This window comes from Lepus europaeus, chromosome 21, assembly GCF_033115175.1.
Source record: "Lepus europaeus isolate LE1 chromosome 21, mLepTim1.pri, whole genome shotgun sequence".
Taxonomy (NCBI): Eukaryota; Metazoa; Chordata; class Mammalia; order Lagomorpha; family Leporidae; genus Lepus; species Lepus europaeus.
Window position 1 is genome coordinate 1,024,911 of NC_084847.1, and position 26,249 is coordinate 1,051,159.

Sequence of the window (26,249 nt, forward strand, 5' to 3'; positions counted from 1 at the left end):
AGTAGTGAAAGTTCCCGTGGTGGTAGCAGGGGCTAAGAAACACGCCTGCAAACGGGCTCCCCGTGGGCTCGTCGGCCTCCCCACTGATCGCTCAGCTGCCGCTGCCTGCAGGTGCTGTCCACCTCTTGTGGAGCAGCCCATCTTCCTGAAAGGCTGTGCAGACGTGGAGAGCGGGGAAATTAAGTCACCGGGGAAGGATCAGAGCCCAGGCCACCTGAACACGGGACTTAAACCCCGGGGCGCTCAGCCTGCTGGGTGACGGGGAGGGAGTCGGCTCCAGGGCGGCCGTGGTCCAGTGCAGATCAGGATCGGAGTGGGGCCGACTCTAAGCAGCCCTAATGTAAGTGAAGTCTTGGGTTCACAACGTCCGCTGTGTGGTCACACACAGGTCTCCAGGGGCAGCTGATGTGAGAGCAGACTGCGGGCCGTGTCCCAAAGGCTGCAGGCACCGGATTTAGATTAAAAAGAGAGAACTGGCCAGCACGGTGGCTCAACAGGCTAATCCTCCGCCTTGCGGTGCCGGCACACCGGGTTCTAGTCCCAGTTGGGGCGCCGGATTCTGTCCCGGTTGCTCCTCTTCCAGGCCAGCTCTCTGCTGTGGCCAGGGAGTGCAGTGGAGGATGGCCCAAGTGCTTGGGCCCTGCACCCCATGGGAGACCAGGAGAAGCACCTGGCTCCTGGCTTCGGATCGGCCATAGCGGCCTTTGGGGGGTGAACCAACGGAAAAGGAAGATCTCTCTGTCTCTCTCTGTCTAGCTCTGCCTGTCCAATAAAAAAAAAAAAAAAAAGAAAAAGAGAGCGAGAACTGAAAACCCAAGAGATGAGCACGTATCAAGGCAGAGCTTATGACGCCGGCCACGCCAGCGTCCCGCGCGGGCCCTGTCCTGGCGGCTCCACCTCCAGTGCAGATAAAGCTCCTGGCTTCAGCCTGGCCCAGCCCTGGGGGCAGGGAACCGGGGGACGGAAGGCCTCCCTCTCGGTCTCCAACTCGTTCAAATAAATTTTTTTAAATTGTTGATGAAAAAGCTCTTTGCATAAAACGCATTTTCAGACAAAGATCTCCCACCAGCTGGTTCATCCCCCCAGCCGGGGGCCGCACGCGGGTGGCGGGGTCCCCGGCGCCCCGGCAGCGGCTGGCTCCGCGACCCCCGCGACCCCGCGCGCTGGACGCGCCTCGACGCCGGCCCCCGCCGGGCACGGAGTCCCTGCCTTTGACAGACCGCCTCGACCCCATTTCCGACCCAGTTCTGAACGAGAAGATCCGAGAAACAAAAGCCGGATGCTCGGAAACGCACCAGGCGGCCTCGACAAACGCCCGCGGCCGAGCAGAGCCGCACTTCGGGGAGGCCGCGCCGGGGCGGCTCCGCGGGGGCGGCCCGGGGTGCAGGGCCGCAGGCGGCTCCGCGGGCGAGGGCAGGGCGCGGCCCCCCGGCGGACGCCGCCGCCCGCGCGCACCGCCCTTCCGGCGCGGGGCCCGTTTCCTCTGACGTCACGGGCTGCGACCCCCGGCGGCGCGGCGGGAGGGCGGGACTTCCGGCGGCTGAGTGACGGGCGCGGCAGCGGCGGCAGCGGCGGCGGCGGCAGCAGCAGCAGTCGCCTTTGCCTCCTCCTCAGCGGCGGCGGCGGCGCCTGAGGCGACAGCGGCCGCGCGGGGCGACGCCGCGGCCTGCGCAACCCAGGCAGCCAGGCGGGCCGGGCGCCCGGCCGGACAGCGGGCCGCGCTGGCGGCGGCGGTGGCCGCGATGATGGAGAGCCCGATGGACGAGGGCGGCGGCGTGGTGGTGTACCAGGACGACTACTGCTCGGGCTCGGTGATGTCGGAGCGCGTGTCGGGCCTGGCGGGCTCCATCTACCGCGAGTTCGAGCGCCTCATCCACTGCTACGACGAGGAGGTGGTCAAGGAGCTGATGCCGCTGGTGGTCAACGTGCTGGAGAACCTGGACTCGGTGCTCAGCGAGAACCAGGAGCACGAGGTGGAGCTGGAGCTGCTGCGCGAGGACAACGAGCAGCTGCTCACGCAGTACGAGCGCGAGAAGGCGCTGCGCAAGCAGGCCGAGGAGGTGCGCGGGCCGGCGCCGGCGGGTGGGGGCGGCGCTGCGGGCGGCCCTGCCGGGTGCGGGGCCGAGCCAGGGGGTGCGGGCCGGGGGCGCCAGGGGGTGCGGGCTGGACCCAGGGCCGAGCCAGGGGGTGCGGGCTGGACCCAGGGCCGAGCCAGGGGGTGCGGGGCCGGGGTCGGCGGCGGCCGGACCCAGGGCCGAGCCAGGGGGTGCGGGCCCGGGGCGCCAGGGGCACCGCTTAGCCTGGCCCCTCGCCTGGGATGCCGAGCGGCCGGGTGCGGGGCCGAGCCAGGGGGTGCGGGCCGGACCCAGGGCCGAGCCAGGGGTGCGGGGCCGGGGACGCCAGGGGGCACCGCTTAGCCTGGCCCCCTCGCCAGGGATGCTGAGCGGCCAGGTGCGGGGCCGGGGTCGCTGTCTCCAGCCCCCGAGGACCCAGAGCAGCCTGTGGGGACCGGGCATGGCGGCGGCGTTGGATGCGTCCCTAGCCCGGGAGTTGCTGGGCCGGGGGCGCCAGGGATGCCGAGCGCGGCGGCGGCCGGACCCAGGGCGGAGCGCAAGGGGTGCGGGGGCCGCGGGTTCCGCTCCTCCTGACCTTGGCCCTGGTCACCTGCCCGTCGGGCGGAGGAGCGAGTTGTCCGGGTCGGTCTGAGCCCAGAGACTGCGGGGAGGAGGTCCCGCGGTGCTCCTGGCGTGTGGATGGGGGGTCAGAGGAGTTCGGGTTCCTTCCCGGTTAATTGGGCTTAGCGTTCTTGACTTCGGTGCTCAGCCGTGAGGCGGTGCCAGTGTTTTGGCTTTTTTTTCTCTTTTTCTCTAAACCGCAGCGGTTTATGGCCCGGTTAGCTTTACGTGTGTTTGTGAAAGACGCCGGTGTCCTGTCTGGCGTCATCCCTGCCCGCTCTGGTTGGCTTTGCTTCCCGGGTTCGCGTCTGGTTGCCGCCACCAAAGCTGGTGTGAAGTTCTCCACGTCAGGGTTGCCGGAGCTGGAGTGTGGGAGCTTACGGAGATCTGGGGTGCTTTGAGGGGGAGCAGCTGGCCCCAAGAAGTGGGGGGGCTGCCCAAGGTCACATGCACAGCCCTGGGCACCTGGCCAGGACGCACCTTGTCCCGCGCTGCAGCGGGCAGAGGGCAGCTCCGCTGTCCCGACTGCTCCCAGGGCCCTGGCTGGGCTCCCCGCCCTGGTTCTCTGTACCTAGGCGGCCAGATCAGTGGCGGAGGGGAACTAGAAAGAGAGTCCAGATGAAGAGCTCCGGGCTGGGAACTGTCCCCCGAGCCCCCGTGCGCTTGGCAGTTGGGATGGAGCCACCAGCATGGACGCGTCCACCCTCCCGCCTGTGCCCTGGCGGACTGAGAGCCGCTGGGCTGGGTGTGCGTGTGGTGTGCAGGTCGGCTCACCCGCCGCTGCTCCAGCTGTTAGAGAAGCTGCGGAGAGCTGTGGGAACGGGTGGGCGGCCAGCCGTGGTGGAACCAGGAGGCCCTGGTGAGGACGGGGCTGCCATACACACAGCACCCGGCTCCTTTGTCACCACAAGCAGGGGTCTGCGGGAAAGGCCTCTGGGCAGGGCCTCGTGATCACGGAGGTGTGTGATACCACAGGGGCTGGACGTCACCGGCACAGGCGTGGCGTGGCGCAGAGCTGGCTGAGCTGTCAGCCGAGGCCCGGCCCAGCCGCCGGCTGAGAAGGCTTAGTCAGAGTCGGGAACCTGAACCGATGGAGCAGCAGGGGTCTCCTGAAGGCCTCGGCCCGAGAGAGCAGCCGGCCCGTTGCCTGCCCCCTGCCTCACAGCCAGCACCCTGAGAGGTTCTGGGCGCATTCTGGTGGCTGCAGCCCTGGGGTGACAGAGGCTGGAGATGGTGGGGTCCCAGGAGAGGCCCCTGCACCCAGCCTCGTCCCCTCTCCGGGCTGCCGCGGCTGCTCGGGGAAGCGGGTGGGATCCGGATGTGGCACATGGAGGACTGTGCTGAGACGGTGTGGCAGTCAGGGCAGAGCCCCCGGGGGCTCACGGCGAGCCCCGGGCATCGCCAGCCACCCGCGGGGCAGAGCGGGGTCCTGCTGCCCAGTGTGAATGCCTCAAGCTCTTCCCTCAGAGGAGGAGGAGGGCAGGCCGGTGAGCAGGCCCTGTGTTTGCTGCATCACCCCGGCGGCCAGGAGCCCGGGAGCCCTTTCCCGGGAGTGGCGCTTAGGCTACGGAAGGAAAGACAACGTTTGAGAGACGATGAGCCTCAGCAGTCACTGTCAGCTTTAAAACCCCCTCAGCCCTAGACAACTCACAGAGCGCCGGGCTCTCCGCTCCCTGGAGCTCCAGGGAGCTGTGCGGCCACGCGTCTCCCCCACCCCTCCTGGCCCGTAGCACCCTGGTCTCCGCTCCCTGGAGCTGTGCAGCCACGCGTCTCCCCCTCCCCTCCTGGCCCATAGCACCCTGGTCTCCGCTCACTGGAGCTGTGCGGCCACGGGTCTCCCCCACCCCTCCCCGCCCTCTGCTCCCTGGAGCTGTGCGGCCACGCGTCTCCCCCCTCCCCTCCTGGCCCATAGCACCCTGGTCTCCGCTCCCTGGAGCTGTGCCGCCACGGGTCTCCCCCACCCCTCCTGGCCCGTAGCACCCTGGTCTCCGCTCCCTGGAGCTGTGCGGCCACGCGTCTCCCCCACCCCTCCTGGCCCGTAGCACCCTGGTCTCCGCTCCCTGGAGCTGTGCAGCCACGCGTCTCCCCCTCCCCTCCTGGCCCATAGCACCCTGGTCTCCGCTCACTGGAGCTGTGCGGCCACGGGTCTCCCCCACCCCTCCCCGCCCTCTGCTCCCTGGAGCTGTGCCGCCACGGGTCTCCCCCACCCCTCCCCGCCCTCTGCTCACTGGAGCTGTGCGGCCACACATCTCCCCCCTCCCCTCCTGGCCCATAGCACCCTGGTCTCTGCTCACTCCAGCTGTGCGGCCACGCGTCTCCCCCCTCCCCTCCCGGCCCTCTGCTCACTCGAGCTGTGCAGCCTGCGTCTCCCGCACCCCTCCCGGCCCATAGCACCCTGGTCTCCACTCACTGGAGCTGTGCGGCCACGCGTCTCCCCCCGCCCCTCCTGGATGTTTGCTGATGACTCGGCAGTTGATGCTGTGTGAGTTAGCACAGGTGGAAGAAAGTTTTACCCAAAACTTATTTTTTCTTATTACCCCATTTCATGGAATATTTGAACACTCTCAGGCTGGGGAAAGAATACAGAAGGCAGACACCACGATCCCTTCTGCAGGGACCATCATCCTGCGTTCTGTGCTTGCTCCGTGCGTCACTGAGTCAGCGGTTGTGCCCCCTCCCACTGCTAGCAGCCGGCTCACCGTGCGTGGACAGCACATGCGGCTCTCTGCGGCCTCGCTGCCCTGCCAGACCAGGAAGCTGGCAGCCTCCAAGAGGCCTTCCAGGGCAGCTCCCCTCAGTCGGGGCTCCAGCGCAGGCTCCCTGGACGATGGGGACGAGGAGGCACAGAACCCAGGAATCAGCTGCTCTGGCACATCTCGCTGGCCAGTGTAGACGCTGGGGAGAGGCCGGCTGGGCCAGAGCTGACCGTACAGCCGTCTCTGGTGTGAGGAGCTCCGTGGCTGCGGTCAGCTGGCAGAGTGAGTCATTTCTTCCACTTAGGACTTTAGGTTAAATGGAGCATCTGATTTTTAAAAATGCTCATAAAAACTATTTGGAAATGACGTGCAAAGTTGCAGACAGTACTGCTCACCCAGATTCCTAATGCCGAGCGCTCCTGCACTGCCCTTCTCTCCTTCCCTCTGCTCCGGTCAGCATGCCTGTTGTCCACTTTATTCTGGAGAGGCTCCTCTGTCTCTGCTCGTCGTGACCTTGACCCTGGGCGGGGCAGGATGGGCCTGGTGACCAGACCGAGGGCTGCTGCTGAGCCCTGCCGGGAGCCTCTGACGTTCTGACCCTGTGCATGCTGGCCGTCTGGGGGGGCTCCCGTGCCTCAGGTTCCCCTCATCCCCTCATCCCCAGCGGCTCACCTCTGTCTCTGTGGTGTCTCTGCCCTGGTCTTCTGCTCCCACCGCCAGGCATGCCACTCCCACTGCCTGGACCACCAGGGAGTGAGGAGAGCATGAGGGGTCCCTACATCCACCGTGCCCGTTAGGTATGTGTGCAGGACGAGGGGTGGTGGCTGCCCGCCTCCTGGAGCCCAGTCGCTGCTGTCATAGGGGACCCAGGAGCACAAGTGTTTTTGTTTTTGTTTTTTAGGATTTATTCACTGGGGCCGGTGCTGTGGCGCAGCAGGTAAAGCTACCGCCTACAGTGCCAGCATCCCATATGGGCGCCGGTTCAAATCCCGGCTGCTTCACTTCCCATCCAGCTCTCTGCTGTGGTCTGGGAAAGCAGTGGAAGATGGCCCAAGTCCTTGGGCCCCTGCACCCGCGTGGGAGACCTGGAGGAAGCCCCTGGCTCCTGGCTTCGGAGCGGCGCAGTTCTGGCTGTTGTGGCCAATTGGGGAGTGAACCACTGCATGGAAGACCTCTCTCTCTCTTTGCCTCTCCTCTCTCTGTGTAACTCTGATTTTCAAATAAAGATTTGAGGGGCAGAGTTACAGAGAGAGAGAGAGAGGGAGGGAGGGAGGGAGGGAGGGAGAGAGGTCTTCCATGTGCTGGATCACTCCCCAAACAGCCGCAATGGCCAGAGCTGGGCTGATCTGAAGCCAGGAGCCGGGAGCGTCTTCCAGGTCTCCCACGCGGGTGCAGGGCCCAGCACTTGGGCGTCTTCCACTGCCTTCTTAAGCATCCACAGGGAGCGGGATCAGAAGTGGAGCCTCCAGGACACAAACCGACCTCCGTGTTGTGTGCTGGCGCCAGAGGCGGAGGCCGCCCTGCTGTGCACAGCGCCGGCTCCGGAGCCCCGTTTTTACTGTAGTTCACTTTCACGCGTATTCGTTGCAATGGCTGCGTGTGGCCAGGGCCACTGTACCTGGACAGTGCAGCGTGGACGGCCCGGCTGAGCTGCCCTCACGTCAGGGCAGATGATGAGTACTTCTACGTCGCTCAACTCCAGCAGGAAAGGAAGGTGGGAGGAGACGCCACGCCCAGGAGTAAGAGAGAGGTGACATCCCCCAAAGGCCGCGGCTGGCGGCACAGGGCTGATGTGGGGGGTCAGCGTGTGGCTGCCACAGGGAGGCGCCTCAGGTGAAGGAGAAAGGGCGTGTTGAGCGCACAGTCCTGGACGTGTGGGTCCACGGTCAGGCGGCCCCACTGGGCTGGTGGTGGATGTCAGCGGAGGCCGGGCCCGGCTCAGGCCGGTGGGACCAGCATCTCGGGGAGCCGCCTCGACGGGCACAATGCAGGGAGACCTCAGCACCTCCCACCAGGCCCCAGCTCCTAACTTTCCACCACCTCCCCGTGGTGCCATTCTGGAGACCAGACTGTAGCGCGTGGGCCTCTGGGGACATTCAGCGTCCACCTGATGGCCAAACCATCGCACTGGGCTCCTTTTCCTGTTCTATTGGGGTAGCACTGACCTCCACTGAGCCGCCCAGACGTGGTGCGTAGTTCGGTGAGCTTTAACATATGTGCAAACCCCCGAGTCCAGCTCTAGCCCTACCACAAAGGCAGTGAAGACACTCGTGACCCCCAGGGTCTCCTTCCCCCCGTCCCCAGGTGACCGCTGCCCTGCTTCTGTGACCATGGGTCAGTTGGCACGTTCAGGGACTTTGCACGGATGGCCTTGTGCAGAGAGACCACGCAGCCCTCATCTTTTTGTGTGACCCCGTGCACCCAGCCGGTGTCACTCCTTACTGTGCCAGCGTCCCCTTGCTGGCTGTCGGTCCGTCCACCTGCTGCCCTGTGCATGGCCCTGGCTGCACCGCTCAGTCCTGTGAACCAAGGCAGTAGCCGCGAGTCTCTGGACAGCAGAGGATGGTCAGGGACTGCTCCCGAGAGGCCAGGGTCCAGCCCTGGCCCTGTGTCGGATCTCCGGGGGTGCTGCACTCACCCCAGGAGAGGCCATGTTTGTGGGGACCCCAGAGCCAGGTGTGACCTTGAACACCTGTTATGGGCTAGCGAGTTGGGGGTGCCGAGCAGAATATCCCTCTGTCTCAGGGAACGTCCGTCTGGTCATCAGCAGGGGTGGATGCAAAGCGAAGCCCTCATCAGTGTTCCGCGCCCCTCCCTGCCCAGGCTGCTCTGTTTCCCATGCTCTCTGGGCGCACCCTGGGCTCCTGTCCCTTCCCGCTCCTGCCAGCCGCTCACCCCTTCCTTCTCCCCTGCCAGTGAGGACCGGTGGACACAGCGTCCTGGTGACACCTGCCCAGGTGTGAGTGTCTGTGTCCACGTCCGCAGAGCAGGGAACCTTTGTCTGCTGGAAGCTGGAGCTCCGCGTCCACAAGGAAACGGGGTGGGGGTCCCCGGCGGGAGGAAGCTGTGCTGGAGCGGTCTTCCCGGGGGGTTTGCACTGGAGTCTTGGCTTTAGCCTCCCGTTTTCTTTTGTATTTTTTGTTCCCCTGGTATCAGAGATATATATATATATTTTCTTTTCCTTTTCTCTGTGTCTCTTACCAATTCTTGAGAGATGAGCGTGCGTTCAGCCAGTTGTTGGGATTGATTTTCGGCGGACGCTGAATCCAGTGGTCACTGTGACGTAACTGTTAGGCGCACTGGCTCGTGGCCTCGCGCTCCTGGGCTCACGCTGACCCTTGGTGCAGAAGCACCCTTCCCTCCGCGTGCACCCTGCGGGGCCTCTCGCCCTGCTGTGTGCACTGTAGCTGTGGGTGTGACACCGCTGGGGAGACAGCTCTGAGCCAGCACCCGAAGTCTGGGCTGCGGCAGCATCGGGCCGCGATGCGGAGTCACCGTGACACTGGGAGCTCACTGTGGCAGGCATGTCCCCTCGGGCACGGCAGCCGTGCCTCTCTGCCTGCTTTTAAGGTCAACACCGAGAAAAGAGCATTTTTCTTTGGAAATTCCCACCACCTCCTTCCCCGCTGGCGTATTTCTGGGAAGGATGTCAGTTGATCGATCTCAGGGAAGATCAAGGTCTTTGGTGCCGCTGGGCTGCGTTTCCAGCAAACAGCCGGAGCCGGTGGTGTCCTGAGGGGTCACCCAGCCCGTGTGTTTCTGTGCTGGGAAACAGGCTTGCATGTGACAGTCAGAAGTCGGAAACTCCTCGTGGACGAGAGTTACCTGACAGCCACCCTCACACTCCAGGGGCCGGAGTCCTGGCTTCTGTTAGCGTCGGCTCGTAGAGCCATTTATTTATTTGAAAATCAGAGTTTTGGGAGAGAGAGAGAGGGAGGGACAGAGAGCGTCTGTCTTCCGGTTCACTCTCCAAATGGCCTCCATGGCCAGTGCCGGGCCAGGCCAGAGCCGGGAGCCAGGAACTTCCTCCAGGTCTCCCATGTGGGTGACAGGGGTCCTGCTTCTCCCAGGCTACCAGCAGGGAGCTGGATTGGAAGTGGAGCAGCCGGATCCGAACCAGTGCCCACATGGGATGCCAGCATTGGGGTGGCGGTTTTGCCCACTGTGCCACAGCACCAGCCCTGATGGATTCTTGAGGTCAACAAGAAAAATTGAATGAATGAGCTGTCACTGCAGAAGCAGCGTGTGTGGCCCTGTGAGGAGTGCGCTTTGTCACGTAACCAGGAGCAGAAATGTCAGCGGCAGTGCAGTGCCGTTGTCCATCATTGAGACTGGCAGATGGCTGGAGTTCAGGGCAGGTGCTAGGGCATGAGGCGGGGCCTCCTCTGAGCCCTGGGCAGTCTGCAGGATGGACGAGCACCCACATCTGCGCACAGAGCTTGGCCACCTGCGTGCAGCGGGAGGAGCCCAGGGGCCCCCATTCTACCACGGCCCCAAGGCCTGAATTGAGTCTCCAGTTCTGGTTCGGGCCGGTGTGGCCCCAGCTGTTGTAGGCACTTGGAGAGCGAAGCAGCAGGTGGGAAGGCTCACTCCGCGTGCCTCTCAAAAATAATGAATGGGTAGTTTTTTAAATAAAGCAGGGCGTGGTAGAAGATGCTTACTGATGTAAAAAGGTGTTCCGTGCAAATGAGTGAGTGGGTTGCATGAACTGTGTACGCTGTGCCTGCCCGCCAGCCCACCACCCCACCGCACACTCAGGCCCACACACAAATTAGAAGAATATCACAGAATATCACAGTTTCACCTGGCTTTCTAGATTGTAGGGTCATGTTTTGGAAAATTATTTTTCTGGCCAGTGCCATGGCTTAACAGGCTAATCCTCCGCCTTGCGGCGCCGGCACACCAGGTTCTAGTCCTGGTTGCTTCACCCCTCCAATGGCCACTGCGGTCCGCGCACCCTGCTGATCCGAAGCCAGGAGCCAGGTGCTTCTCCTGGTCTCCCATGGGGTGCAGGGCCCAAGCACTTGGGCCATCCTCCACTGCACTCCCGGGCCAGAGCAGAGAGCTGGCCTGGAAGAGGGGAAACCGGGACAGAATCCGGTGCCCAAACTGGGACTAGCACCTGGGGTGCCGGTGCCGCAGGCAGAGGATTAGCCTAGTGAGCCGAGGTGCCGGCCAGGGAACAATCTTTAAAAAATATTTTTTTCTTTTTACCTAATACACTCGTCTGATTCTTTTCTACAAAACCAGATATTGTTTGCATAATTGTCTTCATTTTCTGACTCTGGGGTGGGAAGCTGATGGGGTTAGGGTCAGTCAGTGCACGGTGGGTCTGAGCTGGGGGGAGATGGGGTTAAGGTCAGTGCACAGTGGTCTGAGCTGGGGGGAGATGGGGTTAGGGTCAGTGCACAGTGGTCTGAGCTGGGGGAGATGGGGTTAGGGTCAGTCAGTGCACAGTGGTCTGAGCTGGGGGGAGATGGGGTTAAGGTCAGTGCACGGTGGGTCTGAGCTGGGGGGAGATGGGGTTAAGGTCAGTGCACAGTGGTCTGAGCTGGGGGAGATGGGGTTAAGGTCAGTGCACAGTGGTCTGAGCTGGGGGGAGATGGGGTTAAGGTCAGTGCACAGTGGTCTGAGCTAGGGGGAGATGGGGTTAAGGTCAGTGCACAGTGGTCTGAGCTGGGGGGAGATGGGGTTAAGGTCAGTGCACAGTGGTCTGAGCTGGGGGGAGATGGGGTTAAGGTCAGTGCACAGTGGTCTGAGCTGGGGGGAGATGGGGTTAAGATCAGTGCACAGTGGTCTGAGCTGGGGGGTGATGGGGTTAAGGTCAGTGCACAGTGGTCTGAGCTGGGGGGAGGGTGGGGTTAAGGTCAGTGCACAGTGGTCTGAGCTGGGGGGAGATGGGGTTAAGGTCAGTGCACAGTGGTCTGAGCTGGGGGGAGGGTGGGGTTAAGGTCAGTCAGTGCACAGTGGTCTGAGCTGGGGGGAGATGGGGTTAAGGTCAATGCATAGTGGGTCTGAGCTGGGGGGAGGGTGGGGTTAAGGTCAGTGCACAGTGGTCTGAGCTGGGGGGAGATGGGGTTAAGGTCAGTGCACAGTGGTCTGAGCTGGGGGGAGGGTGGGGTTAAGGTCAGTGCACAGTGGTCTGAGCTGGGGGGAGATGGGGTTAGGGTCAGTGCACAGTGGTCTGAGCTGAGAAGGTGATGGGGTTAGGGTCAGTCAGTGCACAGTGGTCTGAGCTGGGGGGTGATGGGGTTAGGGTCAGTCAGTGCACGGTGGTCTGAGCTGGGGGGAGGGTGGGGTTAAGGTCAGTGCACAGTGGTCTGAGCTGGGGGGAGATGGGGTTAGGGTCAGTCAGTGCACAGTGGTCTGTGCTGGGGGGAGGGTGGGGTTAAGGTCAGTGCACAGTGGTCTGAGCTGTGGGGAGATGGGGTTAAGGTCAGTGCACAGTGGTCTGAGCTGGGGGGTGATGGGGTTAAGGTCAGTGCACAGTGGTCTGAGCTGGGGGGAGATGGGGTTAGGGTCAGTCAGTGCACGGTGGTCTGAGCTGGGAAGGTGATGGGGTTAGGGTCAGTCAGTGCACAGTGGTCTGAGCTGGGGGGTGATGGGGTTAGGGTCAGTCAGTGCACAGTGGTCTGAGCTGGGGGGAGGGTGGGGTTAAGGTCAGTGCACAGTGGTCTGAGCTGGGGGTAGATGGGGTTAAGGTCAGTGCACAGTGGTCTGAGCTGGGGGGAGATGGGGTTAGGGTCAGTCAGTGCACAGTGGTCTGTGCTGGGGGGAGGGTGGGGTTAAGGTCAGTGCACAGTGGGTCTGAGCTGGGGGGAGATGGGGTTAAGGTCAGTGCACAGTGGTCTGAGCTGGGGGGAGGGTGGGGTTAAGGTCAGTGCACAGTGGTCTGAGCTGGGGGGAGATGGGGTTAAGGTCAGTGCACAGTGGTCTGAGCTGGGAAGGTGATGGGGTTAGGGTCAGTCAGTGCACAATGGTCTGAGCTGGGCGGTGATGGGGTTAGGGTCAGTGCACAGTGGTCTGAGCTGGGGGTGATGGGGTTAAAGTCTGCACAGTGGTCTGAGCTGGGGGGTGATGGGGTTAAGGTCAGTGTACAGTGGTCTGAGCTGGGGGGAGGGTGTGGTTAAGGTCAGTGCACAGTGGTCTGAGCTGGGCGGTGATGGGGTTAAGGTCAGTGCACAGTGGTCTGAGCTGGGGGGAGGGTGTGGTTAAGGTCAGTGCACAGTGGTCTGAGCTGGGGGTGATGGGGTTAAAGTCTGCACAGTGGTCTGAGCTGGGGGGAGATGGGGTTAAGGTCAGTGCACAGTGGTCTGAGCTGGGGGAGATGGGGTTAGGGTCAGTCAGTGCACAGTGGTCTGAGCTGGGGGGAGATGGGGTTAAGGTCAGTGCACAGTGGTCTGAGCTGGGGGTGATGGGGTTAAAGTCTGCACAGTGGTCTGAGCTGGGGGAGATGGGGTTAGGGTCAGTCATGCACAGTGGTCTGAGCTGGGGAGTGATAGGGTTAAGGTCAGTGCACAGTGGTCTGAGCTGGGGGTGATGGGGTTAAGGTCAGTGCACAGTGGTCTGAGCTGGGGGAGATGGGGTTAGGGTCAGTCAGTGCACAGTGGTCTGAGCTGGGGGGAGATGGGGTTAAGGTCAGTGCACAGTGGTCTGAGCTGGGGGAGATGGGGTTAAGGTCAGTGCACAGTGGTCTGAGCTGGGCGGTGATGGGGTTAAAGTCTGCACAGTGGTCTGAGCTGGGGGGAGATGGGGTTAAGGTCAGTGCACAGTGGTCTGAGCTGGGCGGTGATGGGGTTAGGGTCAGTGCACAGTGGTCTGAGCTGGGGGTGATGGTGTTAAAGTCTGCACAGTGGTCTGAGCTGGGGGAGATGGGGTTAGGGTCAGTCAGTGCACGGTGGGGCCTGTGCTGCTCTCTTCCCTGTGTAGCTGCTAGAACCTCGCCTCTTCTGGCTGGCAGGTGGTCTCCGGTTTTCTGCAGCTGCATGTGAAGGCCTCCGTCCACTCTGTTCCCAGGCCCCTCCTCTCTGCTGTCCCTGGAGCCTGTGGGTCTCAGCACAAGGAGCTTCAGCAGAGGTGCCCCTGGGGCTGGGCGGGGCCGGTCACGCGCCCACTGCTCAGTCTGCGGCTTTGTCCTGTTTTCTGAGGACCGCTGTAGGAGTTAGGAGCCAGCCTGATGTCTCCACACTCCGGCTTCCTCTCACGGCCCCAGCCGCACCCGACCCCGGGTCTGGGCCCAGGCCTTTCGGGAGTGCTTTCATTCTGCAGAGCGCTTCTTTCCCCACTTGGTTTGGAAATGTGGCTCAGAAGGCTGCCGTGCAAGGTCACGGTAACAAACCCAGACCAGGCCTCGGTCTTCCCGTGGGGCCTGGAGCAGGGAGTACTTGGCGTTCCGAGTCCCTGGGCCCCAGGCCGTGTCGTCGCTGGGGTCCTGGGTTCTCTGGCAGTCTCAAGATTGCAGCACCAGAGCTCTCATAAAGCAGGTGTGGGGCTGCTCACCAGGGCGGGGGCAGGGAGGGCACCACCCTTCCAAGCCTCGCTCTGCTCTCCACGGATGGCACCAGCTGGGGAGGAGGTCCTCTCACAGCCGGTCTGTGTCCTGGGGTCTGCGAAAGGCTGGGAAACACAGGTTTGGGCCAGGGACAGCCCCACTCCGGCCTCGCCATTGGCCTCAGCCGTGTCTTTGGCCTCCTGGTCCTTGGAGCCTGTGGCCCTTCAGGTGAAGGGCAGTTACCCCCCACCCGTGACCGCACTCACACCGCCTGCCCTTCTCTGTGTCCACTGCGCAGAAATTCATCGAGTTTGAAGATGCCTTGGAGCAGGAGAAGAAGGAGCTGCGGGCGCAGCTGGAGCGCTACGAGCTGCAGACGCGGCAGCTGGAGCTGAAAGCCAAGAACTCTGCGGATCAGAGTAAGTGGCTGGCGGGCTGCAGAGCCGAGCTGGCCGGAGGGCCCAGGCAGCTCGCGTGAACGAGGTTCATGAAAAGCCGGCGACAGCCCGAGCTGTTCCCTCCAGGACTGCCTCGGCCGCTTTTCTCTTCACCCTGCCGTGGTGCCCTGTGGTCATCCTCAAGGCTTGTGTGAAGATAAATAAATAAGGCCAGGCCGGCGCCGTGGCTTAACAGGCTAATCCTCCGCCTTGCGGCGCCGGCACACTGGGTTCTAGTCCCGGTCGGGGCACCGATCCTGTCCCGGTTGCCCCTCTTCCAGGCCAGCTCTCTGCTGTGGCCAGGGAGTGCAGTGGAGGATGGCCCAAGTGCTTGGGCCCTGCACCCCATGGGAGACCAGGAGAAGCGCCTGGCTCTTGCCATCGGAACAGCGCGGTGCGCCGGCCGCAGTGCGCCTACCGCGGCGGCCATTGGAGGGTGAACCAACGGCAAAAAGGAAGACCTTTCTCTCTGTCTCCCTCTACTGTCCACTCTGCCTGTCAAAAATAAAAAATAAATAAATAAATAAATGAGGCCCGTGTGAGCACACAGCACCTTCATCAAAACGTATTTTCATTATTTATTCAAAAGGTAGAGCGACAGAGATCTTCCATCCCTTGGTTTACTCTCAAGTGCCTGCAACAACCAGGGCTGGGCCAGGCAGAAGCCAGGGGCGCGGAGCTCCCTCCAGGTCTCCCATGTGTGTGTGGCAGGAACCCAAGTACCTGGGCCACCACCTGCTGCCTCCTGGGGTGTGCAGTAGCAGGAGCGTTCATCAGAGCCAGTGCTGGAACGTGAGCCCAGGCACGCCAACCTGGGGAGCACGTGTCCTGAGCCAGACAGCTGACCATGCACAGCACCTTGCCCAGTGCTGTAATCTGACCCCAAAGGCACACTTCGGTGGTTCTCGAGGTCCGTCTGTGGCCCTTAAAGCGGAGCTGCCCACTGGCCCTGGGGGTCTTCACCTCCTCAGCACTGTGGAGTCCTGGTCTCTCCTGAGCTGAAGGTTGGGTCCTGAGGGAGCCAGCACTGTGGTGACAGCTCCTGGAAGGGGCTGAGGTTGTCAGGGTGTGTGTGGGAGAACCCCTCCCTGGGCTGCACTGCCTGCAACACCAGCACCCCTCCTGGGTGCCGCTTCACATCCCAGTCACTGCACTTCCAGCCCAGCTCCCTGCTAGTGCTCCAGGGAAAGTGGCGCGGGATGGTGCCTGGGCCCTGGACCCACAGGAGACCCAGAGGAAGCTCCTGGCTCTTGGCTTCCACCTGGCCCAGCCCTGGCTGCTGTGGTCATTTGGGGAGTGAACCAGCAGGTGGAGGACCTCTCTTTCTCTCTATCTCTCTCTATAGCTCTTTCAAATAAGTAAGTCTCTCTTTAAAAAAAAAAAAACAAAAAAAAAAAAACTGGGCAAGGAAATAGGATTCTTATTATTATCATTTTGGGTTTTTTTTTTTTTTTTTTTTTTTTTTTTTTTTTTTTTTTTGGACAGGCAGAGTTAGACAGTGAGTGAGAGAGATAGAAAGTCTTCCTTCCTTCCTTCATCCCCCAAATGGCCACTACAGCCAGTGCTGCACCAATCCGAAGCCAGGAGCCAGGTGCTTCTCCTGGTCTCCCATGTGGGTGCAGGGCCCAAGCACTTGGGCCATCCTCCACTGCACTCCCGGGCCACAGCAGAGAGCTGGCCTGGAAGAGGGGCAACCGGGACAGAATCCGGTATGCCGGCGCCGCAAGGCAGAGGATTAGCCTAGTGAGCTGCGGCGCCGGCCGATTATCATATTTTAAGATGCATTTATTTCCACGGGCTGGTTCATTCCCCAGATGGCCGTAACTGGGCCAGGCCAGAGCCAGGAGCCAGGAGCTTCATCCCTATCTCCTGTGTTGTTGGCAGGGGCCCAAATACTTGGTCCATCCACTGCTTTTCATAGGCCATTAGCAGAGAGCTGGATCAGAAGTGGAGCAGCCGGGACTCGAACCATCGCCTATATGGGATGTCGGCGTCACAGCAGTGGCTTTACCCACTGTCCTAGCACACCGGCCCCTTAGTAGTAGTGGCAGTAGTATAGCACTTATTTTAGGTATTTTTCTAGACACCTGTTTTGCCTGGTTGCCTTGGAAGGCTGGTGCCTTCGTTTCACTGGAAAGTTGGATCGAGCTGGGGAAGGGAAGCTGGTTAGGTGTGCGGGGCAGGGGGTGCAGTATAAAGCACTGTGCCAGGCTGGCGCCCTGCCCGTGTGTGTGCCAGCCTTCCGGTGGCTCCGGGTCCCCACCGCTGTGCCTGCTGGGTAGCAGCAGACCTGAGGCTGCCCTGGGCACACACAGAACCTCCTGTTAACTAGGCAGAGCCCTTACTCTCCTTTGTTACAGTACAACTCCACGTGAAGCCTTTTTTGTCTGTTCTTAGAAGGCAGTAAATCTAAACTCAAATCACAGGCTCAACTTCTTTGGTCAGCACCAGGAGTGAAGGCTGGGCCCTCCACCCATGCAGCGGCTGCACACCTGCCTCCGAGCAGGGCGCAGCCAGGCCCTCGGCCACATCCCTCTGCAGACGGGCAGTACAGGCAGTCCGCGCCTCCCTCTCCCGGGAGTGCCTGCGTGTCTCGGCTTCAGGGTCTTCTGGAGTTAGGGGCTGCTCCTCCATGTGGTGGGCGCCTCCATGGCCACCGCACCTGCCCAGGGCACAGCGTAGGCGAGCGTGGAGCCTGGCAGGAGACGGGGACCTGAGAACTGGGTGATTTGGGAGATCACAAAGCCAGGGCGAGGGGAGGAGGGTCTCACACTGGAAACAGGGCCTGAGCTGGTGAGGCCCCTGCCGCCCGCTTCCCAGGATGCTCTGTTGCCACATGACCCCCCTGTGCCCTCTGCAGCTGCCCCCCCCAGGGCACTCCCTGGGCAGGGAGCCCCAGAGGTTTGCAGCCACACCGCTGACCTGTGTCTCTTGGGGCCAGAGGGGACCATCCTAAGTCAGCAGGAACTGCCACTTTGGGGAGAGCAGGCTGTCAGCCCAGAGCAGGGGATGTGGCCATCACTCGCTTGGCAGAGGTAGGGGCAGGGCTGCTTGTTCGGCCGTCTTCTGTCACTCGGCACGCTGGCTTTTTGTTTGTCTGCGGCTCCTGCCCTGAGCCTTGCCCACCCTGGAGCCCCGGCTGGCTGTGGCAGAGGCTGCTCCAGGAGCCCCTCTCTCTTGGTTTTCGTAGCAGAGTCAAGTGTTCTCCCGCAGCACAGCACGGGCCGCTCGCCCCCGTGGGGACGACCCCTGGGTGCGGAATGCCACTGCCCGTCTGTGCCGATCAGAGCCCCTGTGCACCCTGCGCCCCCTGCAGAGTGTGGGGAGCAGGCTGTGCTGGTGACGGACAGCGGCTGTGTGTTGCAGTTTGCCGGCTGGAGGAGCGGGAGTCGGAGATGAAGAAGGAGTACAATGCCCTGCACCAGCGGCACACAGAGGTGGGTCCCTGGCGTGGCGGAGCGTGGCCCGCACAGGCACCTGGGAGGGCTGCTCGGCTGTGTGCCCTCCGTGGCATTTGTCTGCTGCGGCACACAGAGGTGGGTCCCTGGCGTGGCGGAGCGTGGCCCGCACAGGCACCTGGGAGGGCTGCTCAGCTGTGTGCCCTCCGTGGCATTTGTCTGCTGCGGCACACAGAGGTGGTCCCTGGCGTGGCGGAGCGTGGCCCGCACATACACCTGGGAGGGCTGCTCGGCTGTGTGCCCTCCGTGGCATTTGTCTGCTGCGGCACACAGAGGTGGTCCCTGGCGTGGCGGAGCGTGGCCCGCACAGGCACCTGGGAGGGCTGCTCGGCTGTGTGCCCTCCGTGGCATTTGTCTGCTGCGGCACACAGAGGTGGTCCCTGGCGTGGCGGAGCGTGGACCGCACATACACCTGGGAGGGCTGCTCGGCTGTGTGCCCTCCGTGGCATTTGTCTGCTGCGACACACAGAGGTGGTCCCTGGCGTGGCGGAGCGTGGCCCGCACAGGCACCTTGGCTGTGGGTGCCCCCCCGGTGTTTATCTGCTGCCAGACCTGTAAGTCTCTGGCCTCATGCTGGTTAGACACCACTCCCTGACCTTTGCCTGCATGTCTCTCCGATCTCGGCGGGTTGGAGAGAGGAGGGCCAGGCCGCCATCCCAGCGGCACTGACAGGGGTGTCTTCCTGGCAGATGATCCAGACCTACGTGGAGCACATCGAGAGGTCCAAGATGCAGCAGGTCGGGGGGAACAGCCAGACCGAGAGCAGCTTGCCTGGGCGGAGGTAGGCCGCTCAGGGCCGGGCACTGTGGTCAGCTCTGAGGGCGTTGGGAAACCCCGTTCCCCGAGGGGAGCTGGCGAGGCTGGCTAGGCAGGAGCTGTGTGGAGAGGGCTTGAGACCCTGAGGGGTGTGTGGTGCTGGTGTGTGCCTCCTGCCAGACCCCCAGTTCAGTTCCAGGCCCGGGAAGAACTGCATGGTCAATGTGCCTTGTTTTGCTGACTCTCTGGAATCTGCACGTGACCAGAACCGGCACTGGGGCGCCTCTCCAGACATTCACAAAGCAGGGAGACTTCCCAGCCCGCGTGCAGGCTCCCGGCTGAGTGGAGCAGGGCCACGCGCCTCACGCTGTCCGCCTCACACCGAGACTGGAGGGGGCCGGCTCCAGCACCTGTTAGAGGGTAGCCGCAGGCCTGCCATGCAGTATGTCTGCACAGGGTTGAGTTGTTTTGGGCTCTAAGATTACAGTGTGCCCACGTGTTCATGGTTCCGTGCAGACAGCCGCTAGGTGTTGGCCGATGCACCATGCCAGGTGGCTTTCTAGAGGGCACCACCTTGGATTACCCACTGTGAGGTTGGGGGAAAGTGGCCGGGACAGTGTCCGCCGTCTCCGAGGCCTGCGTGGCCTGAGCCCGGGACCCAGAGGCAGAGGAGCTTGCTGAGGCCGGGCTCCTCCTCTTTCCTGTGCCTAGGAGGAAGGGTGGACTGGCCACAGGCCCAAGGAAGCAGAGTGCCCGAGGTTTTGTCCAGAGTGTTAACAGCTCATCGGGGTTGGCTGCAGGGGCCCAGGAGGGGCTGTCAGGCTGTGGTCCTTCATTGCCGAGTCGTGAAGGCGTCTGGCTGCATGTTCCTGGGCTTTTCCCTGGCCTGTGGGTTGTATCTGCAGACAAGGAGGTCTGGGGTGTCCACCTCTGGGCTTCCTCCGTCTTTCCTGGTAACTGTGGGCAGAACCGTGGGCTCTGGACGGCAGAATCTTGTGAGAAACAAAAACAGACCGTGTCACGTGAAGGCCTCTCGGAACCGAGGGCAGGTGGCAGGGGGCCGGTGGGCAAGGGGTGGGGCTGCGGCCTGTGTGGCACACGGTCCCCAGACAAGACAAGTGGTGTGGCCTGTGTGTTGGCCCATCCAGGAGACGGGAAGGGAGCACAGTAAAGGAAGCCCTGCAGGTGCACCTCCCGCGCTTCACGGGGGCATCGCTGACCTGCTGGCTCCGTCTCACGGCTTGGCACACCAGCTCCTCAACACGGTGAGCTCCTGGCTTCCGGCCCCCAGAATCACCATGAGGGTTTCCAAGTAACTGGATCAGAACTCTGACCTGGCTCCAAAGTCCTCGTGGTGTTTTGTGGGGAGTTGTACAGAGCAGCCTGAGCCAAGGCAGGGGCCGGACGTTTTGGGCTGCCTTGTGCTGAGAGCTGGTGTTACGAACCTTGGGCTTCCCCTGCCGGACCCCTTCAGGGCAGGAGAGGCAGGCAGTGTGCTCGTTGACTTCTGCGCTCAGGGCCCAGGCCCTGTGGAGTTGGCCAAGGCTGTGGCTGCTTGGTTCCAGCTGTCACCATGGGCCACCAGGGTGTGCCATGCTGTGGGCCGCCATGCAGAGGGATCTGCTGCCGACGGGGCGTTGGGTGATGGGGCTGAGCCCAGGCCCCTTGCTCTGTGCTTGGTGCTGTAGCTCAGTGAGGGCCCCAGAGGCTGGGGGCAGCCGCTTGCCCTCCTCAGAGCAGCCCCTGGCTTGCGGCTGATGCCAGTCTTGCCCTCGACAGGACTCCTGGACACACCTGGGCCTCGCCTGCCCTTGGGGTCCCACTGCAGACCGTGTGGGGCTTTTCTCTGCCCCAGGGACCAGAACACACCCCCCCGTCAGAAGCCCCGCCTCCGTGGGTTCTGTGTGCCGCAGCCGGGTCCCACTGCCTGTGTGCAGCCATCTGGTACCCAGCAGCGAGTGCCTGCCCTGCTGGGGTCTCCCCACACCCCTGGAGACCCTTCACTTGCCCGTGCAGGCTGACACGGAGCTCCGCTGTGCCGTCTGGTCCTGCCAAGTGGCGCCTCAACCCCTGGCCCTGTGACTCAGGCGCCTGACATGGGGTCTCTGCAGCGGGGGGAGAGCATGGCCGGCAGCAGAAGGCGCTGGCACTGCCGGCAGCCATCCTGTGCACCTTGGCCACGAAGAGCACACGCTGCAGTTTGAGGATAGGAAGTGGCAAGGGCAGTGTGGGGCCGGGCTCACCCTGCTGCCCCAGACCCGGGCGCCCCAGCCTTGCTCCAGCACACAGCGCGGTCTCCTCGGCTCCCTGCGGGCTCTGCAGCCGCTGCTGGGCCCTGAGCTTGGAGGGGACAAGGTGACCCGGGGCTCCTGGGCACGGGTGGCAGCTACAGCCTCGGGCTTCCGGATGAAGGAGGCAGCGCTGGATCCCGTTGTGAGGGCTCCGAGTGCCTGCGGCCCCTCTCTGCACCACTGCAGGGGTGCTGGGTTGAGGACAGCTCCCTGCCCGTCCTCACCGGACACCTGTGTTCTCTGCCACAGCCTTGATCCCCTGGGGACACGTGCACGTCCATCTCACCTCGCTCCCGCACCACCAGCACCCGGTGGCCTTCCCGGCCCTCGGTCTGAGCTGCTGACTGCCCCTGGCCACGGGCGGCGTTTTCCTACCCCCCTGGCGTGGTTTTCTGAGTCTGTGTGTCTTTGGAATAAACTCATTGCCAGCCCGAAGGCCTGATGGTCTGCTTGGGCCATCACCCACAGCCGACGTGGCATGAGCAGGAGCATGTGTGTGTCTGTGTGGCCACATGTGCCGGCCTGTCTGTGCGAGGCCACGCGCCCTCACCCTGCTGCACTGTGTCAAAGCCAAGGGAGTGTGTGTGTCACATGTCTGTCCCTTGTCCCTCGCCGCCATCTGTGTGTGGAGGCTGTCGTGTAGAAGAGTACAGAATGGAATGCTGGTGTCGCATTGCCCACGCGTGTGTCTGAGTCAGGGGCAGGTGCACGCTGGCCCGACCTCCGCCTCTAACGGTGTCTTTGTGTCCTGTCTGCTCTCTGTGCTTCACCGCTGTGTGCCGGCCACTGTGTCTGTGCTGCCCACAGTCCTCGCCAGTCATGGAGGAAAAGGTAACGCCCGTGGGGCATCTGTCGCTGGTGCTGGGCCTCGCTGCGGGGGTGGGGAGATTGGAGATTTTTGGATGGAAACATTAGGGTAGCCGGTCGTTCTCCTTACACGCACATGGTGGTCAAGACGTGTTCTGCCCCTGGCGACGTGGACCAGAGCGTTTTCCAGTTGCATCTGTGAGACTGACACTGAGGCTGTGGCAGGCTGGTGGGAGAGAGCCGGGCAGTGGGACAGGCTTAGCTGCACTCTGCCGGTCCTCAGCCCGCCTCTGCCCTGGCCACTGCTGAAACCATGGTGACCAGTGCGCCAGGGCGGCTTGTGTCCACGGCACCGGCTGGGAGGCGGCAGCAGGCAGAGACGTCCACTCCAGCCTCTGAGGGATCTGGATTCTCGGCCCCACCCGGTCACCCAGGAGCTCTGCACCCAGACCTGGTGGCATGAGTGTCACCCCGAGGACAGGGTGGCAGTCTCTGGCGTGGACAAGCGCTGGTGTCTCCCGAGGGAGTTGGCCCTGCTGCCCCTGCCCGCGAGGCTTGGGGGCCAGGCTGTCGGAGCTTCTGAGTGGAAGTGCCAGGAGGAGGCCCTGACCCGGCTATAACCGCTTTCCCTGGGACGCGAGTCGGGGGGCGCCACGTCCTGTGGGACAAGAGTCCTGCATGCTGACAGAGGCGAGGCCATGGGCAGGGCAGGGCTTTCGAGCCCATGCAAGCTGACTGCTGGGCACTGGTGGCTGCACGGTGGCCCGGGGCCTGGCGGGGCCTTGTCAGCACAGGGCCGGCTGAGCTGTGTGTGGTCACAGGTTCAGAGCTTTCCAGCTGTGGCGTCTTCCTCAGGACCTGAGTTTCTCTGACTCACAGTGACTGGCAGATCTGAAAACAGCGCTGTCCTCAGGGCCTGAGGGTCCCCCTCTGTCCAACCCGCTAGCCCCACACACAGCAGCTGTCCATCTGGCTGTCCCTGCCACGGATCAGCCGACAGCACAAAGAGGTGCCAGCAGGCCCCAGGCCCCCTCTTGCTGCCGGGCACAGGACAGACCAGCCAGCCAGGCCCCAGGACCGCACGGCTCCCAGTGCGAGGCCGCCCTAGCTTCCGCCCGCTACAGAAGGTGCAGTCTGCGGTGCTGCCCCCACCCTCCCCACCACGCGCATCCTCCCAGCAGCTGCCAGGCCCTCATCCCCTCCTTCAGAGCAGGCAGCTCTGCGGGCTAGCTCAGTACCCGAGGCTGGGGTGGGGGGACAGCTTCCAGCAGCGTGCCGCTGGCCCCAGTTGGAAGCCTTTGAGAGGGATATGGGCTGAGGGCGGCCTCCGTCTCCCCATTACGGCAGCCATGGCTGTCTCCATGGGACTGAGCCCGTCTCCCAGACACTCCCAGTTTGTTAGCAGAGCCTTACAAGGTCCATGTGACTGGGAGGGCTGCCCAGGGGACACTCAGCACTGGGAATGGAGACACCAAGGGTGCGGGAGGGACAGAGGCCGGGCCGGCGGTCCTGGGCTGTGAGCGCAGGTCGGGGCCGCACAGACACAAGGCCGCGGCAGAGGCCAGCACCGGGCTGCCTGTCAGTGCTGCTGCAGGCTCACTTCGTGCACGCGCCGTCTGCTTCAAGCCGAAAGCCGAACTCGGCAAAAACGGTCAAGTGCAGACGGCAGCAGGGCCGCGTTGCGGGTGGTGGTCGTTAGGCTGGCTCCCCAGAGGTGGACGTACACCGCCTGCCCAGCAGAGGGGCTGCTTTCTCTTCATAGCCACCAGCTGACCGCTGCTTCCTCTCATGTCCCTCTCAGCAGGAAGGAGCGCCCCACCTCTCTGAGCGTCTTCCCCCTGGCTGACGGCATGGTACGTGCACCGAGGGGGGGCAAGCGCGTGCCTGCGGGGGACCACTGGCACCTGAGCGACCTCGGCCAGCTGCAGTCCGGCTCCAGCTACCAGGTTTTGTAGCCGTGCCATGGAGTGAAGGTCCCCTTCCTGCCACTGGCGGCCCCGTGCCCCGGCGGGCGGAGGCCGGTCTTTGTAGAACCCTGTAGCTGTCCCTGCTTAGCCCCGAGACGGGATGGTGAAACCCGGCCAGGGGTGTCCGGAGATGCGTGGAAATCAAAGTTCTGGCTGCTGAGCCTTGCGCCTCAGCTGGGAGAAAGCCCTAGACAAGGGCCACGGGGTGCCTGTCACACCTCCTCAGCCTGAGTTTGGGAAGGCAGGAGCCCCGCCCCTCAAGCCATGCACAGCCCGCCAGCAAGCGCCTGCAGGATGTGGGGCCCGAGAAGGCCCAGGCACTCCTTCGGGTCCCACTCCCCTGCTGCCAGCTCTGTCCACATCGCCAGGTAAGTCACCTCTCCCAGGGTAGATGGAGGAGTTGGCGTTGGGACCCCAGAGGCCATGGGAGGTGGCACAGCCCCTGGGCCTCCTGGTGTGGCTGGGCCCGTGGCTGTGGAGTCCGGGGCTTCTTGGGGACGTTCTTCCTGCTGCCACTCTGCCGACTGTCCTTCCACCTCTGTCCAGCCTGCCCGCGGGAGGCTGTGCGGCTGCCAGCTCTGTCCAGCCTGCCCGCGGGAGGCTGTGCGGCTGCCACCTCTGTCCAGCCTGCCCGCGGGAGGCTGTGCAGCTCCAGCTTTGTCCAGCCTGCCCGCGGGAGGCTGTGCGGCTCCAGCTCTGTCCAGCCTGCCCGCGGGAGGCTGTGCGGCTCCAGCTCTGTCGGAAGGTGGCCCCACCACTTCTCCTTTCGCGCTCTGAGGCAGGCCGGACACCTGGCCCAGTTCTCCCTGCCCCACCAGGGTTTGTGCCCGGGAGGAAGACAGGCCCGGGGCTCCCAACCCTGCCCTGGGGCTGGGCCTGGCTCTGCTGTTTACTCTCGTCACACTGGGCCTGTAAGTGTTGGTAGAAACCCCGGGAGCCCCAGACGGCCATGGCGCCCACACTTGACCCTCTGGCCTGCTGGCCCTGCTGCTGCCGTGCCTGGACAAGCTCTCCTGTGACCCCTCTCTCTCCCTCTCTCTCCCTCTCTCTCCCTCTCCCTCTCTCTCTCTCTCTCTCTCTCTCTCACTCTCTCTCACTCTCACTCTAACTCTTTCACTACTTGGTCCAAAACCGTCTCTCTCCGCAAATCTCAGTGTTTTGTGTTTTAGTTCATAGGTGTGTTTCATTTTGACTTTTCTTTTTTTTTTTTAATAGTTAACATTTAAGTTCTTTTTATTTCATTCTCTAGGTTTTAAAGTTTTTTCTAATTTCTTAATTTTTTTTGTTGTTTTCTGTTTTGTTTTTGTTTTTATGTGCTGTGTCTTCAGTGTATTAACCAAACAGTTGTGGCTACTCATGGTGAGGCAAGACAGCTGAGAGCTTGGGCTCTTTGCATTTGGAGGTCACTGCTCCACGTTGATGTTTAGGAGGTTGGCAGGTTTGCCTGTAGGTAAGTGGTGGTCCTGTAGGGTGACAGCCAGGGGCCCTGGGGGAGGCAGGGCTGGCCATGAAATCCCCACCGTGGCCATGTGCGCCACAGCCTGTGGGGAGAGGCGGTCCGGTAGCCCCGACCCCCTGCTGGCCTGCACTGGGGTTCATATTCAGCCCGTGTGCGGGGCAGCAGAGGCCACACGTCCGGCAGGCACAGTGCCGTGAGGAGCGTGTGAGAGCTGGCAGGACTACGCTCACTCCACCTCTGTTGCTGGCGGTGCGAAGAGGGGAGGTTTCTTTCCTCTCAGATCGGCCGTGAGCTGTGAGCGTTCGTAGAAAAAGCCCTTCCAGGCGAGTGGAGATGGGTGCGAGTGTAAGGGCTCTTGCCCTGCCCTGCTGGCACCTGCTTGTGGGCCATCCTGGGCAGGGCAGGGTGTGGGGCAGCACCCGGCCCCGCCTACTCTGCGGTGGTGAGCAGACTACACGTGGCCCGGGGTGCCCAGTTAGGAACCACTGTCGCAGATGCTACAGGGAAGCTCAGCAGATGTGTGTCAGAACAGGCAGCGGTGTCCAGTGCCGAGTCCCTTGCTCTGTGCCTGGCAGTGAACCGTGGGCTCTGACTCTGGGAGCCGTGTCCACCTGTCCGCATCCGAGGCTCCAGCATTTACATGGCTGCAGAAGCACGGCCAGACACCCCTCGCCAGCTGCGCCCCTGGTGCAGCATTAGAAAGTTCCCCAACGTGGGCTCTGGGAGGCCGGCTGCCTGGAGTGTGCACCTGCTGTGCCTCCCGCAGCAGGGAGGGCGGGGCTGAGGGCTGCCTGCTGCCCGGCAGCTGCTCAGGGCCTCTCGGGGCCGTGGATACTAGCAGGGTGGTGTGTCAGGCCCGTGTGTCTTGAGCTTGTCTAATAATCCTTAGGAAAGACACTAGGAAAAACGTGTCTCATGTCTGTGCTGTTCAGACAGAATGTGCCCCGCCCACACAAGGCGCCCAAGGGGAGCAGCTGACGGCAGTGCGTAGACATCCTGGCTTCTGCCCAGAGCACCTGTGAAACGCAATTCCAGTTCCTTTGAATTGCATCCACACAGTCTGGCTTCATCCAGGGCTCGGCAGGTGTCTCCTGGAGGCAGGAGCGGTGGGGCCCCTTGCAGTGCGGCACCGCGATCTATCTGACCCGGTCTTGGTCTTGTCAGCCTCCCCACCCCCTTCTCCCCCACGTAGAACCCCCCCGCCCCCTCCCC

General features: G+C 62.9%; 1 protein-coding gene across 13 annotated transcripts in view; it reads left to right on the plus strand.

Annotated features, from left to right (window-relative positions):
- Positions 1-1,717: 1,717 nt before the first annotated feature.
- MAPK8IP3 (mitogen-activated protein kinase 8 interacting protein 3) overlaps positions 1,718-26,249 on the plus strand; it is a 41,820-nt gene continuing 17,288 nt past the window's right edge. For 5 of the 13 annotated variants that reach the window (XM_062180696.1, XM_062180704.1, XM_062180699.1 and 2 more), the window contains exons 1-6: positions 1,718-2,060; positions 14,161-14,281; positions 17,666-17,736; positions 18,447-18,538; positions 21,612-21,635; positions 23,413-23,464. In XM_062180696.1, the coding sequence (XP_062036680.1) occupies positions 1,743-2,060; positions 14,161-14,281; positions 17,666-17,736; positions 18,447-18,538; positions 21,612-21,635; positions 23,413-23,464 (678 nt within the window). In that variant the 5' untranslated portion in view covers positions 1,718-1,742. The other 8 variants (XM_062180700.1, XM_062180703.1, XM_062180707.1 and 5 more) reach the window with 6 other exon arrangements.